Source organism: Agelaius phoeniceus, chromosome 3 (assembly GCF_051311805.1).
Source record: "Agelaius phoeniceus isolate bAgePho1 chromosome 3, bAgePho1.hap1, whole genome shotgun sequence".
Classification (NCBI taxonomy): Eukaryota; Metazoa; Chordata; class Aves; order Passeriformes; family Icteridae; genus Agelaius; species Agelaius phoeniceus.
In genome coordinates, this window is record NC_135267.1 from 98,305,469 (window position 1) to 98,321,908 (window position 16,440).

The 16,440-nt window shown below is 46.5% G+C and overlaps 1 protein-coding gene across 1 annotated transcript in view; it reads right to left on the reverse strand.

Moving 5' to 3' along the window:
• Positions 1-16,440, reverse strand: part of HHIPL2 (HHIP like 2) — a 33,856-nt gene extending 17,416 nt beyond the window's left edge. The window contains 1 exon segment of the mRNA XM_054630322.2: positions 15,847-16,440. Coding sequence (XP_054486297.2) covers positions 15,847-16,062 — 216 coding nt within the window. The 5' untranslated portion in view covers positions 16,063-16,440.

Below are 16,440 nucleotides of genomic sequence, written 5' to 3' on the forward strand. Positions count from 1 at the left end.
TTTTGCAATTCCCAATGTGACGGCCATTCCCGGGAAGGAATGATCGTTACATCTGCTCCTGTGTCCAACAAGCCTTTAAGAGGCTTGCCCTCTCCCCCTTTTGAGATATGACAGGTGACATGAGGCCTTTCCCGCCCCAGGACCTGGGCCCAAGCTACTGTTGGATTTTGGAGTTCAGCCGGAGGAAACCCCAGGGCCCAAGTTATTTCGGGAACAGGGATCGCTTGTGCAATCACCTGTCCCTTGGGCAGGAAAGTGGGGGGTTGGACACAGTGCAGCCCCACGGCGAACAGTCCCGGGTCAGATGGCAGAAGACCTGGAATTATGTTCACCTCTAAAGGTGTGTGCTTAGTGTCTCCGACAACGACGTACTTACACCTTATCCGCCCCCAGTTTCCTGGGCATTCCGGGCTGACTGACACAAGTTGAAAATCGGAGTTCTTAAGATGTAGCGGCTCCGTCAGCTGCAGCCGGAAGGGTCTGAAAGCAGAAAAGGTAGTTAGCACGGGTCTAGGTTGGAGACATGCAACATATGACAAGTCCGGTGAGAATATGTCTTGTTTGGCAGGCGGCGGTCCCTGAGATCTCCCCTCCCTGCGTGGTGTTAGTTGTCCCGCCCTATTTTTATCATGGCGCAGGGGGGAACTGCGCTCAGATGTTAGTTTTTTGTCTGGGTTTTCCCCAGGAGTCCCTGCCCCTTTTTGAATTCATAAAATTCCCGCCGCAGCGGGCAGTCGGGCATCCAATGCCCGAGCTTTCCGCACAGATGGCAGGGTGATTTGGCGGCGGAAGGACCGGGAGCAGGCGAGCGGCAGGTGGCTTCAGAGAAGGTGTTTTCAGGCACTTCTTCTGCGGCGCTGACTCGGGGTGGCAGCTGTTTTCTCTTCTCTCCCTCCCTAGATGGCATGATTAGGACTTTCCGGGTGCAGACTTCGAGCATATCGTGCAGCGAGGGGGGTGGGTGCACCGGGAGGCTGAGGATGGCGTCCCTACACGCAGAGTTTGCATTCGTGGACGCTACTTCCTTCAGGATATGTTCCCGGGCAACCTCGTCCGCCACTTGCTGCTCGACAGCTTTTCGAACACGTTCGACAAAATCGAGGAAAGATTCCTCGGCGCCCTGAAAGATTCTGGAAAAAGAAAGGAGAGGAGCCGCCCCCGGCAGCGCCAGGAACGCCTTCTCGGCTGCCCGCGCTGACTCTCGGAGTGCTTCCTGGGGGATGGCACTCGCCTGCGAGTGCCCGTCTGCCCAGTTCCCGGTCCCAAGGAGCTGATCAATGGCCAGGACATTGCCTGTTAGGTCCAGCCCCGTGTGGGGCTGTTCCCACAGGCTCGGGAGGGCCTCCGTCACTCCCCTCTTCCAGGCTGCCTCCCACATAGCCCGCTCGGTGGGATTGAGCAGGCACGTGAAGAGGCGCCGGATATCATAGGGGGTGACATCAGCTTCGGTAAGTGTTGCCTGCAACATTCCCCGAAAGTATTCGCTGTCCCGGCCGTAATCTTTCTGTGCCTTGCACAGCTCTTTGATTTGTGAATGGTGTAAGGGGACCCACTGGCGACGCACCCCACCATCTCCCTCTGGATGGTAAACAACCGGGGCTGCGGATGGTATCGCAGCAGACCCCGGTTCCCGGTTCCCAACTGCTGCCCCCCCCCCGGAACCCAAAGCGCGGGAGCCGGCAGGGAGAGCGTGGGAACCGGGAGAGGAGGAGGTAGGGGCGTGGCTGGGAACTTGAGCAGGGCGATCCGATATCGAGGGACCCTCCCAGGAGGCGGAGACAAGGGGTGGAACTTTTTGACTGGCAGGGGGTGGAGAGATGGGAGGTGGTATGGGAGGGACCGAGGGAGGAGCCATGGGCGGGGATGTGGGAGGAGAAAGGGGAGGGACTACTGAAGAGGTTTCTGGAAAGGAGGAGGGACTAGGAGGGGGGAAGGACGAGGGGGTAGAACATTGGGAGTGGCCGAATGGCAGGAAGGGGTTGGAGCTTGGGAAGAAGGGATTCTGGGGAGAAGAAGAGGGCTTTCCCGCCATTTCAGCCATGTGGTCGCCTCCATCTTGGGCCCCATAGGAGTCATTTTGGGGAATTGGAGGCGACTGGGAGCAAACTGGGGACTTAGAAATTAGGGTTTTGGATTTTGGGGTTTTAGAAACTGAGGACCTGGGGACGGGAACAGGGGAGGTAGGGGAAGACGAGGAGCCCCTAAGAGACTGGCCAGGACTCTTAGGGCGGGGGGGCCGAGGATTTTGAAGGGGGCCAGGGGACGAATGGTCTCCCTGCGCGGGGCTGGAGCGCGCTGCACCCTTCAAAATCCCGGTTTTACGTTTATGGGGACGGGAAGAAGGGTTAGGGGTAGAGGGAGAGGCGGGAGAACTGGGGCACGAACTAAAACTGACCGAAGGTTTTTCTGAGTTTCCTCCTGCTTTCAAGATAGATCGAATTTGTGAAATCCAAAACGCTAACGGAGAAAGCGAGGTGTCTCCTGATCTAATCAAGTTTGATAACTTGGCATTTGCCCTCTGCCAAAAGGCAGGATCTTTAATTTGATCGGGGGAGACTTCGGGAAACTCAGAAAAAAGCCATCGGATTAATTTTTTAACTTCCTTTTTATCAACGGAACAACCCCCCCCAACTAGGATACCCACAACTTGGTAAAACAGCCCCTTCTGAGCTGCCGAGAGCGAAAACTTTGCACCCATCGCTCGATGTTATAAGTGGCAGCTGCGGAAAAGCCCCCCCCGTTCCAGTAAACGCGAAAGAAAAAAAATAAGGGTGCCCACCCCCGGCCCCTGTCTAGAGAAAAAGAAGGGTGGTGACGAAACACCAATAGAGGGGAAGGCGACAGGGAGAGTAGCAGAATACTCACGAAGTCCGGAGGCGACAAACGAAAAGCTGGAACGAGGGGTTTCCTGCGACAGGACGACTCCCAGGTGCAAGGAGCTGCCGTCCAGGGTCCCCGGGGAGCGCTACCTCGCGCACAAGGTCTGCTCGACCACAGGGTAGTTCCGCGACCGCTGGGATTCTTGAAATCCCGTCCGTGGGGTCCACGAATCCGAAAAAAGGGGGGGCCCCGCGCCGGGCGCCAAAACTGGAGCAGTGGCCGGTGAAAAGTGAAACGCCCAGGCTAGATAAGTGTCCAGCCAACCTCCAGCCAGTAAGGCACTTCCCCAACCCGGAGTCAGGGCTTTGTGCCCAAGGCGATGTCAAGCCTTGCGGACGTGTGGCCGCAGTAAAGAGCTCCGAAGTCGCAGGATGAAATGAAGAGGCGACCCTCAGTTTCTTCGGGGGGGTGGTTTTATTGGTAGGGAAACGTGCAGGTTCGGTGGAAGAAGCTGAGAGCCCCGAGGCAGGGAAAAAGCCTCGGTTTTACAGAGGGTGGGAGGGGTGAAAGATAGCAAATCAGAGAGGGATACATTAAGGATTGGCATGATCGGAGAACCCATCAAACACAGTTGCGGGAGGGACCCTGGCCCCTAACCCAATCACTCGACACCCTGGCCCGAACTCTCTAGAAAAAGAGGCAGGGGTGTCGAGTGACAGGCAGGCTGCCAGGGGTGGGGAACAAGAAAGATACATTTGGTAACCAAGACAACTGGGGAGGGGTTTGGGGATTGACACAAACTGGTAACAGGCCAGGACTTTCTGAGAGAACAATGGAGGGAAAACTGAACAAGCATAAAACACACCACAACACATGGAGGTTTAGAGTAAAGGAATGTAGGAAGAAGGGTTGGGTTAGAGCCCAAGCTAGTATGGCCAGTACTAGCCTGGAAAGGGCACAGGAGAGGACTGAAGGTGGCAGGAGGCAGGTAGCTCTCCTGCGCCTTTTTTAGGCGGTTTCCATTTCCATAGCTGTCCCAAGAGGACAGGAGCATGATGGAATGCCAGAACTGGGGTATTAACTCGCATTACACCTCTTTAGGAATATTACAGTTGTCAGAGTTTCATACTCCATTTTTAAGCTAAATTCTAGAATTAGAATTTATAATTTAGAATTTAGAACAATTCAGCTGAAGGTCAGACTCTAAACCTCTAAGTGCTTAGAACAAGTGTAGGTAGCTAAAATAGACCCAGATCTTGCCAGATGCAGACTGAGCTCTAGCAGCAGAGCCAAATTGCTTTACATGCCTCATCTAACTGATTCAAGACTCATATCTGAATATTTGGAACGGAGTAAGCTAAGATTGCTCTGAAAAGAAATAATGGGAGCCAGGCAGAGTAAGGAAATGCCTAAAACCAGCCCATTAGCATGCATCTTAGCATACTGGAGAGAAATAGCAGGCAAAAGAAAATAAAAAAAAGCCTAATTAAATATTGCTCCCGTTGGTGGCCATTAGATCCTCGCCTAGAGGATGGGGCAAGGTTGGCCTCCTACAGGTACATTGGAGTATAATACCCTGTTACAGCTAATGCTGTTTCTACGCAGAGAAGGGAAATGGGAGGAGGTTTCTTATTGTGATATGTTTTTCTCCCTTCGAAATAACCCTGACTGGCAAAGGGACTGTGGCATCAGGGCCCCCTCTGACCCCCTTGTTCTGGCTCTTGAAAGAGAAAACAGAAGCAAAATGGGAGAACATAAACAGTGCTGCTTGGCCTGTAGCATAAGACAGAGATGCACCAGGACAGATAAAGATTATCGCGCAGCATTAGAGAAAGAACAAGATCTAGCTGACCTATTTAGCCCTCACTTGGGAGGGCAGGGGGGAAGGGGTAGGGACTTGGGAGGGGCACCAGCACCACCTCCCCCACCTATTCCTCCTACTACTCCTACTCCTACTCCTTCTCCTCCCTTGGAGAAGACACCAGCTCCAACCCCTCCAGGCTTCCCAATAGCATCCCGAACCAGAGGACAAATACTGCAGGCCCCTTTGCAGGAGACAGTAATACCAGGCGGAGAAAAGATATTGATTAAGGTGCCCTTCTCCACCCTTGATTTGGAAGCATGGGAAAGGGTTGCGGGAAATTACCCAGTAAACACTGCTAAACATCTATGATACATTATGAAACAGCACAATCCAGACTGGGGTGATATTCAATTGTTATTAGATGTGTTCACTGAAAGAGAAAACGAGCTGGTTTTAAAAACAGCAGGGGACCTGGTAGCCGACCACTTTAGACAACAACAAGTGGATCTAAAGGAACATTTTCCACTTCAGGACCCAGGCTGGAACCTGAACCTACCAGCAAAAAGACAGAGGCTAAAGAATTATCAGGATTGGATTATACTGGGAGTGGAAAGAGCAATGCCTAAAACTATAAATTGGTCAGCTTTATATGCTATTAAACAGGGACCCTCAGAATCCCCCACAGAGTTCCTAGACTGCCTGAGAAACGCAATGCAACGCTATACACCACTGGACCCTGCATCTGACGTGGGGATACAACAACTAATTAATCCATCTTTGGGACAGTCCACAGGGGATATTAGGCGCAAGCTCCAAAAAGTCCAAGAAGAAGATGATGCACAGAATTTAGAAACTTTATTGGGGGAGGCTTGGAGAGCCTTTAGCAACAGAGAAGAGGGGTAAACGAGAGATGAAAAACTTAATAGCAATACTGCAGGAGGAACAGAGAGAAAAACATGAAAGCGGGCAGGGACCACCCAAGCAAGGCCCTCCTCGATTAGGCAGAAATCAATGTGCAAACTGTAAGAAACAGGGCCATTGGAAGAGGAATGTCCAGAATGGAAACAGAATGGTCAAGGGAATAAAGGAGTGGAGGGATGGTTGCCCATGTGCAAGAGAATTAGGGGAGACCAGAGGAGACCCCAGCAGGCCCTCTGGTTGTAAAACCGAAGCTGGGAGAAATGGAAAAAGAAGTCAAATTCCTAGTTGACACTGGGGCAACGTACTCGGTTCTAAACACAGCCCGGATACCCATAGGGGATGATTATGCTATGGTTACAGGAGCGACTAGCAAAACTGAAAAGGCATTTTTTTAGGCCGCTAAAATACAAACTGGGAAAGCAGTGGGGAATCCACAAATTTCTATATATGCCCAACTCCCCTGAGCCACTTTTGGGCAGAGATTTGCTGGGACAATTGCAGGCAACTATTACATTCAAACATGGGGAAATGACTCTGGAGGTAAATGAACAAAAGTATGTAGAAATATTGAGTTTGATATTAATCACTAGCAAAGTCACAAGGGAAACTGAAATCAATGAAGAGATAATGAATCAGGTGTTCCCTGGGGTATGGGCCTCTGATGTACCAGGGAGAGCGAAAAACGCTCCTCCTATGCAGATCAAGCTAAAAGAGGGAAAGCAACCTGTCAGGGTTAAACAGTATCCCCTGAGGAAGGAGGATAAGGAAGGAATTAGCCCAGTAATTGAGAACTTTTTGCGTCTAGGATTTTTAAAAGAATGTCAATCTGATTTTAATACCCCTATCCTACCGGTCCTCAAACCTGATGGGTCGTACCAGCTAGCACAGGATGTGCGAGCCGTGAACAAGGAAACTGAGGTTCTGTATCCTGCGGTGGCCAATCCATACACGTTATTACCTTGCTTAACACCCAAACTAACTTGGTTTACCATTTTAGATTTGAAAGAAGCCTTCTTTTGCCTTCCTATCCATGAAACCAGCCAGAAAATTTTTGCATTTGAATGGGGAAGTCCTAAGAGCGGGCAAAGAACTCAACTTACATGGATAGTACTCCCACAAGAATTTAAAAACTTACCCACTTTGTTTGGAGAACATTACTTGCAAAGGAATTAGAGACCTGGGAAGCCCCTCCAGAAGCAGGGAAGCTGCTACAATATGTAGATGACATCCTGATAGTCACACGGACAAGGGAGGCATGTGTGGCCTGGATGGTAAGCCTCTTGAACTTTCTGGGGCTCCAAGGGTACCGGGTATCAAAGAAAAAGGCTCAAGTAGTAAAACAGAAAGTAACCTATCTGGGTTACGAAGTCAGTGCTGAACAGCATACCCTGGGCCAGAGCTGGAAGGAGGCAATAGGCCAGAGCCCAAAACCTCAGACTGCAGAAGAACTACGAACTTTCCTGGGGATGATGGGGTGGTGCAGGTTATGGGTCTATAACTATGGACTGTTTGTTAAGCCCTTTTATGAACTTATTGCAACTGAAAGCAGGGACATCCAATGAACAAAAGAAGCTACGCAGGCCTTCCACCAGCTGAATAAAAGGCATCATGTCAGCTCCAACTCTGGGATTGCCAGACGTGAGTAAGCCTTTCCTTATGTTCTCCCACGAGAAACAAGGAATCGCCTTGGGGACATTAGCACAGGACCTCGGGCTGTATCGGGCAGCAGTTGCTTACTTCTCTAAGCAATTGGATGCAGCAGCTAAAGGGTGGCCTGGATGCCTCAGAGCTGTTGCAGCAGTTGTATTGAATATCCAAGAGGCACGTAAATTCACCCTGGGCCAGAAAATTATTGTGCTCATATCTCACACGGTGTCCGCAGTGCTAGAGGTGAAAGGCAGGCATTGGCTTTCCCCAAGAAACAAAGATTTCTGAGATACTGAGCTATTATGGTGGAGCAAGATGATGTGGACATAGCGGTGACTAACATCATCAATCCAGCCTCCTTCCTCAGTGGAAACCAAGGGGAGCCAGTGGAGCATGACTGCCTGGAGACTACCGAGGCAACCTATTCCAGCCACCCTGACTACAAGGACACCCCTTTCAAGAATGCAGAAATCTGGTTTACTGATGGAAGCAGTTATGTCATCAGTGGAAAATGACGTGCCAGGTACACAATTACTACCTGCAAGGAGGTAACAGAATCTGGACCCCTGCCAACAAACATCTCTGCACAAAAGGCCGAGATGATTGCTCTAACTCAGGCCTTGGGATTGGCAAAAGGGAAAGAAATAAACATACATATAGACTCAAAGTATGCATTTGGAGTAGTGCATGCTCATAGAGCCCTTTGGAAAGAAAGAGGGCTGCTGAACTCTCAAGGGAAAAACATTAAACATGCATTAGAAATACTGCGACTCCTAGAAGCAGTGCAGTCACCAGAGAAGGTGGTGATCATGCACATTAAGGCATATCAGAAGATAAACTCAGAATTGGAAGAAGGGAACGAGCTGGCGGATAGGGACGCAAAAGAAGCAGTGAAAAATGAGGTAATAACTGAGGCGACCCTGATTCCAGATGGGCAAATTTCCCTTGAAAGTAAGCCAAAATACAACAAATTAGACAGAAAATTGATCTATGAGCAGAAAGGAGCCTATAACCAAGAGGGATGGGCCACCATAGAAGGAAAATTAGTTATACCCTCCTATTTATTACGGTCCCTAATAAGGGAGGAACATCAGAAAACACACTGGGAAATTGATGCCCTACATAAATATCTAAATGAAAGGATCATTGCTAGAAATTTACGAGCCGCTACCACCCACGTGACTTGACAATGTGACCTTTGCCTCCAGACCAAACCCAAGAATATTCCCAAACCAAAACTTGGCCAGATTGGGAAGGGCCATGGACCTGGGCAGTAATGGCAAATTGTTTCACGGAATTGCCAAGAAAAGGGGGGGTGTAAGTTTTTACTGGTGCTAACAGACACCTTTTCAGGATGGCCAGAAGCATTCCCCACCTTTAGAACTTCTAAAGCTCGGGAGGTAACTAAGGTATTGGTACAGGAAATCATACCATCATACCACGCTTTGGAGTCCCGGCCACAATCTCCTCAGATAGAGGACCATATTTTATCACAAAATTAGTGCAACAGGTTAGCCAATACTTACTTGGGCATAGACTGGGAGCTTCACACCCCATATAACCCACAATCAAGTGGTCAGGTAGAGAAAATGAATCATTTGATCAAACAACAAATTAATTATACGACTGGGACAAGAGGCTAATTTGCCACAGGCTCACTCCCTCACTCCCTCCCATTAGGGCTGCTGTGGATTCAAACCAAACCCAGGACTAAGGAAAAACTAAGTCCCTTTGAAATACCTTACGGGAGACCATATGGGGTGCAGAAGGGAATGTCTGCCCAGGACGTATCGCTAATCTCCTACATGATCGCTCTGACCAAACAACTTTGAGCAACTGAAAAATATGTGGCTGGAACTCGGGGTATGGGGCTCAATGCACCCGTACATGACCTACAACCTGGAGACTATGTATATGTTAAGTCTCTTACAGAGAAAGCCCTGCAACCACAATGGGAGGTACCATACCAAGTGCTCCTTATTACCTTCACTGCAATCAAGATTAAGGAACAAAGTGCTTGGATCCACCACAGCCATGTTAAGAAAGCTCCAGAAGCCCCTTGGAGAATAACACTGGGTAATGGTGAACTGAAACTGAAACTTACCCAGACAAAATGAATGCATCATGGTGGGTGGGGATTTTTGCGTAAGTGTTGTTTACAATCATAGTTGTATGTCCAAGAATTAGAAAGTACTCCTAGCCAGAGCAATGCTGAATGGCCTTGGTCCCAAGCCTTTTCTCAATACACTGGATCCATGGGAAAACCTTCCGATATAAAAGGTTCAAACCTAACAACTGTGGTCATGCGCAAAAACCAAATATATAAAAGGCAGGAATGGCAGAAACAGAGGTTGTGGTCACTTCAAGGGACCATAGGGGAGGTAATTAAGAGAGGGTGCCAAAGTGTTAACGAGACTACCCATAGTAAAGCAGCCCAAATCAGTGTAAATAAGCGCCGGAAGATTTGCAATCGTCCAAATGAATTAGACTGTTGGTACAACTCCACATTAAGACAAACTGTCGATGTGGTTTGCCTCTGGGCCCGCAACAGTACTGGGCTGTCTTTCAAATTTAAAATAAATGCTATAGGCTAAGCCCGTTACAATCCACCCCAGCACTCAAGTACAAACCCAAAATATGCCATTTAAGCATGAACCTAGGGTTTATGAAATCGGCCCATGTGTAATAAGGAATACGGGTCAACTGGTATTTAATCCAGAATGTCCCTTAAACGTGTTGAACTGTCAATGCAAATTAGTATCTCGACAGTTTATCCAGCTTGTTCCCCCTTCCTAAGGTCATCCTTCAAGGGATGGACAAGATGGCTACAAAAACAAGTGCACTTCAGAGACAGAATGCAGAGGGATTTAACTGGGATGGTAGCGACTGGGTTAGGGGTTTTGAATGGGACTGACTCAGAAATATTAATGAATAAATTAGCTGTAGCAACCAGCAATTGGATATAATTAAAACAGCCTTTACAGTCATCTCTACTGGCATTGGGAAATAGTCAGTGGCAAGTCTCGAGGGTGCTGCCAAAATGGAGAGAAAGTAAAGATCAAGACCATAGCTTAATAGCAGATGCATTAAAGGGGGCGCAGGATAACATATCTTTAGCCCTTAGCTGTATACAAACACAATTAGGGGTACAGTCAACAGTTGCTTTAATCATAAGAGAAGGAGGTAAAGGGGTGTTTCCAACTGAAGTGCGAAAGGTTGTCTGGGACAGTGCTACAGACTTTGAGAGAGATTTCCAATCTTGGTGGACCATGGTAAATTTTACGTATAATCCCACCACTAACACAGCCACTGCCTTTGTGCTCACTATACGTAATGCCACAGTTCATGCTATTCACCCCATTGTTGCTTTAGGGTTAAATCACAAGGAGTCGGTATTATACCCCTCGGAACATAGGGTATGGGCCTGGAAAATCCAGGGGAAATGGCAAACCGTAAACTTGGAGCTTTGCATTGCTCAAGAACAACAGGAATTCATCTGTGAGAGCAATTAGATTAGTGCTCAGGACATATGCCTTGACACTGACCAAGGCATCTGCCACTTCAAGATCCACCCGGATACCAACCAATGGACTGTACTAGTGTATATAGGTAGTGGCTGTGTGTGTTTAAGGACTGTGTGTGATTTCATAGAAACTGATAAGAGCAAGGTACCCTTATCTGCTAAGAATCATTCCAATTTTTGGATTTGCAACTTTATTAAGGTTGCTAGGTGTGACTTTGTATATTCAGCACCAGTCATATCCCACCAGTTAATAAAATCAAACTCCACAACGTACAACGAGTTACCACCCACACCCATTGGAATGAATTTAACCCTAGTGAAACAAATAATGAAACATCAAGATCTAATCAAAATTGTAAAAGAGATTCAAAAGAATGGGCAGAGAACTCTAGTAACTGTCCATCATGAGTAACAGAGTCCTGCAAAGATTAAAACAAGATACAAGTCATAACTGGTGGGATGCACTATTTGGATGGTCACCAACCGCAACTGAGATCACGAATACTTTATGTCACCCCATTATAGTTTTATTAATTTTAGTTACTGTAAGTTTAATGATCTCTATTTTAATACTCATGTGGAATTGGAGAATGTTGAGATGTGTGGCCATTTTGACTTCACTCTCTAGAACTCATGGAATCTTGCTGAAGGAGAACTGTTATTATAGCAGGTCAGAATTTAGATCAGGGCCTCTGTAGTAAAAGAGTTTACTGTATTTTAAGAAAAGAGGGGGACCAAAATGGAGGTTTTGGGGGTTCGCTTAAGTTAGCAATATGAATTAAGCATTTAAATTTTAGCTTGTAGAATGATGTGTTAAATTTTAACCTTTTACTTAAGAAACCTCTGCCATGGTACAAAGGGCATAGGAAAATTTCTGAAGCTTCTTGCAATAAAGAACAATACTGGGAGAAGACCAAGGAATGCAAGAAACCTAGATGAAGGAGCTCCTCTGTCTCCAAGCTGTTCAAAATCAACAGACATACTCAGATAGGCACCAAGGGACCACAGTGCACGAGCAAAGAAGTTCAAAAGTTCAACCGTGAGGAAGACCATGGCCTTCAGCCTCAAAAACCACTGAAAGACCCCTGTGCAACCACCACTGTGAAGAAGGGCATGGATTTAATTACCATACGAGGCAAGGACAGGCGGGGCCAGGGATTGAATATGCATGAAAAGGTTGTACAATGTAATGTATATGGAAAACCTTTGTGAATAAAGATGTGGCCCAGATTGGAGCTCAGGGCACAAGTTTTCACTAGAGCTATCTCACTTGTGCTGGGCACTGACAATACATACCCACTTCATAACTACATCATGTTGTGGAGCCTATTCATTCCACTTATCGCTTCATAACCTGTTAGTTTTTGAGAGAAATATATCCGGTTTAGAGTGCTAGCAGGAAATCCATGATCCAGAACACATCCCTGAATAATCTCCTGACCATTAAGGAACACAGAGCTGCACTGCCAGGGTAAGGTGAACTCCATGGCCTCTTTCTTGGGTTCTGCAGGGCCAGTGAACCCAGCTTCCTCTGAGTAACTCAGCAACCCCCTTATTACCAGCAAGATTGTCTGACTTTTGCTGGGTTTTGGCACAGAAGGAACACACCTGACTGAATGAGCTGCTTTGTTACCACACATGGCTACTGCTCTGATCTCCCCAAAAAATGCTTCCTTTGCTAAATCAGAGCAGCTACTATTCAGGTTTATTAATAAGCACCTCCACCACTTTCTTACAATTTATTTTGTTCCAAACTATGAAGATGCTGTGGAGGTGGCAGAATGGAATTCCATCCCTTCCATGTAAGTTCAGCAGCAATGGGATCCAGCAAAGTGACTTCACTGAAGCAAAACCATTTGGTAGATATTTGCTCTTTTCACTAATTCAACAGGCAAACAGTATGTGCCAGAGAACCCAATCATATTTCTGTGGTTATTACCAACTTGACCAGGAAGAGCAACACATATCACAGTCACAACTCCTCCTCAAAGATTCAACAGCAATCTTACTTTAAAAAACAGGAAAAGAGTAATAGCTTATAACTTTGAAAAGCTGTAAAAAAGTATGGGTGATTTGGGAGTTTCTTTCCTACAAAATGCACTTAAAACAAATGCAAAATTACATTATACCCTGCAGAATGAGGAATCAAAGAAACAATAGTAATTTTATAGTCTTTTTTCTACCTGAGTCATGTAGAAAAATGCTTACAACATCAACACCAGTTTTTCTGTTAGAATCTACAACACATCTTTTGCTGGTTTACCAACTGTAAAATAACAGAGAACTCTGCTGCTACTTTTTTTCAGCCCTAGTGCTGCAAAGGTGTATCCCCCACCCCAAGGAGATGCCAGAATCTTGCCAGTATCCAAAAAAAGTGGAAACATTTTGGTACATAGATAACATTTTAGAGCTCAGGTAATATTAACTACAAGAGTTTTGTATGGTTTTAGAAAGACTAGGTGTGTCTTTTGGCTGCTTTGTGTTTTGGCATGCACTGAGTGGAGCTTGGTGTGACTCACAGTTCCTAAAAAGGCAGGTGAGTCCTGCCCTCTGATTCCAGGGATGCAGGGGAGCTCAGACAGAAAAGGGCCTTTAGTCTTTCCTCCCTGCACACTTTCCACAAGCCAGGTGGGCAGTGGGGAGATAGGATTGGTGAAAACACTGTTACTGCAGCCTCGGGACCTTGCAGCAGCTGTGTGAAACCACTGCCTGGGAAATTTTGTTTTACTCTGACAAGCACAGCATTTGGAGCACCCTCAGCAGGAAAACACAACTAAAAAAAATCCTCCCTGCAGGCCAGAGATCCAAACACTTTCCCTGTAATTCCCCTATCATTTGATTCTGTAGAATTTGTAATCCAACATGTTATGGTTTGATGCTGGCACAATGCTAGTGCTCCTATGAAAATATAATTGTTTTAGTAGCTGCTCTGAGATGTGACTAGAAATAGAGCAAAGCAGGTTTTAGCTTAGGAATAAAGGAAAAAACTTTATTAACTTACAATATGTAAAAAGAACTCAGAATGAAAACTTTTTAAAGCATTTTTTTCTAATTTCTACACAGCACAATGAGATAAAACTTCAGATTCTCAATCTAGTTACCACTTTTCAGATAATCAACTCTTAGTTCATTACTACTCTTTAGATAATCAATTCTCAGTTCATTAAGGAGAGAGGAGTTTTTTTGTACTAAAGGTTTCTCCAGGAAACATAGCTGAAACTTCTTGTGTTTTCATGTCATACATGGCACTAACTCAGAGAACATTTGCCTTTGTGATTTCTTTTTTCTATGTTTAGTGCTCTCACCACTGTGCATGGACTAGAGCTGCTTCTAGTGTTTTTCTTTTAAGGGTGTTTTGTCTAGTTCTAAAAAAGCAACAGTTTCTCACTTTTGGGATGCCAGTCCCCTTCAAATTTACTCCTTGGGGCTGAGGGGTCTCGAGAACAGAGATCTTCTTCACTGAAGACAGAGGGCACTACTTCACCCTCCTCATCGGCTTCTGTTCACGCTACTCTTTCACATAACATTACTGCACTCTCTTGGCTCCAAGCCATTGCTTCCTCTTAAATGGAGTTTCTGTGTTACAGGAAAAATGGTTTTGTCTGTGGCTATATAAGAAAAGAGTCTAGCTAAAGGTTACTCTATCATCTCCTCCCACCTAGGATTCTTCTCAACTTCTGACATCTTTCACTTGCTCAGACCTTCACCACACTTGCCCATTTTTTTCTATTTTGTGTCAGTCTCTCTTCTAGGAGGGCTTAATGTACTGCAAAGTTTTTATTGTCCAAGAAAAGGGTTAAAATCCTGGGCTCTGCCTACCCAGAACTCCCACAGCGGCCGGGCACCTTCTCACTGCACCCTCCCCTCCTCTTCTCTTTTTCGGCCGGCCGTGCTCCCAGCACAAGGTATTGAATTTTAAGGTGGCAGGCTCTCTCTCTTTCTCTGGAGAGGGAGCACTCTCTCTCTAGAGCTGCCCAAAACATCTCAGTAGTTCCCCACCCCTCCGTCCTGCAGGGGCCTTCAGTCCCCTTCTCTGTCCAAAGCTCCAACCTACTTCAGCTGGGGGAGATACGACCTCTTCAACTGACCAGAAACAAAAAAACCTTCTGAAAGTTCTCTGCTTTTTAACCCCCTGTGTTCTCAAAAGCATATCCATGAATTCAATAACCACACCAAGTACTAATATTCAAATCTGATCACTGATTGGTTTAGCTACAACTTCCCAAAAAACCTCACTCCCTTATCAACCCAAGACACAGCACCTTGCAGTTCCAAGCAGGGGGTAAAGACTGATCTGTAATTCTCTCCTTCATTATGGGAAAATCATCATTGTTACAGATGGATAATGAGATGATTTGCTCTCGTAATTAAAAGATTAATATAGTGTGAATATTAAGAGAAGCTTTATTGATGTATAGTTATGTTATTGTAGTTTAGATAACCTCTGTTCTCCCCATAGTTCCATTCTCCCCTCTCCCCCCCGCCTCATCAGACAGCCTCAGTTGTCTTAGACAAGTAGCAAGAAGGTGTGTACATGTGCAGTTTGGAGTGGAAAAGCTTGAGGCAGTTGGGAGTAGAAAAGCTTCTTGCTAAGGGGGCGTGGCATGATAACACCTTACCCGCCAATCAAGTTACAAGAAAGCAGTCTCCACCAATAAACAACAAAGAAGAGCTGACTGACAGACTTTGGGAGGGGCCAGGGTTGGCTGATGCAACCCCCAGGATGAGCATCCATCTTGAAGACGAACCAGCCACATGGTAGGCAGCTGCAAAGGCAGTTCCCAGTGCTGAAAAATTTTCTTTATTTAGTCCTTTTGTTGTGTTTTTGTTAAGGTTTATTAAACCTTTTAAATTTTTTAAAGTGAGCAGTTGTCTCTCACAGTCATCCTCACTGGGCAATGTTTCCATAAACCCTTATTGCTAGCAAATGTCACTGTATATTCCCAGATTACAGTGATGGACCTTACACAAAGCACTTTGCAAAATGCCTGCTGAGGATTAAGTGCCATTCCCCTGCCAGCCCAACCATTCCCTGCTCCCACACCTCCCTTCACAGTAGCACAGCTGTCAGAACCACAACTGACCTCCAAACCAGCTCAAAGTGTAGGATACAAATATTTTTCATCCTTACCTGACACAGGATATCTTTGATGTATGTTCCACACAGTTTATGCCCGTGGGGATCCATGTAATCTATGATGTCCCAGTATTTTGCTGCAATACTGTTGTCTCTCTCCTGGTCACAGCAGCTAAAGTTTTCATAGGTAGAGCAGAACTCCAAGGGCAAAGGGGGCTGGAAAGGCAGCCCATAATACAGACACTGAGGATGTCCCAGCAGAGTGCCCATCAGGCAAAACAAGAGGCAAACACACACATGTGGGCAAGGAAAAGAAACGCCAGAGCTGCTGCTTCACTTTCCAGCCCATGGTCAAGCATTCACTTCCTTCAGCAAAGGTTTCTTGAGGTCAGATGTATAAAAATCCTGGACTTCTTCATAGCATGGTTCATTCATCTTCTCTGTTTTACTAATCACCAGCCCCAGAGCTCAGCATTCCCTGAGGTTGGCTTATACTCCCTCTTACTTTCTCTCTGAAGTACTACTCGGGCAGCAGAGACACCCTCCAGGCTGCCTTTTACATGTCACACATCACAGGGCTTAACCCTACCCTCTGGACATTTCTCCTGCCCCTAGAAGCACTCACAAATCAAATCCCTACATTTTAGG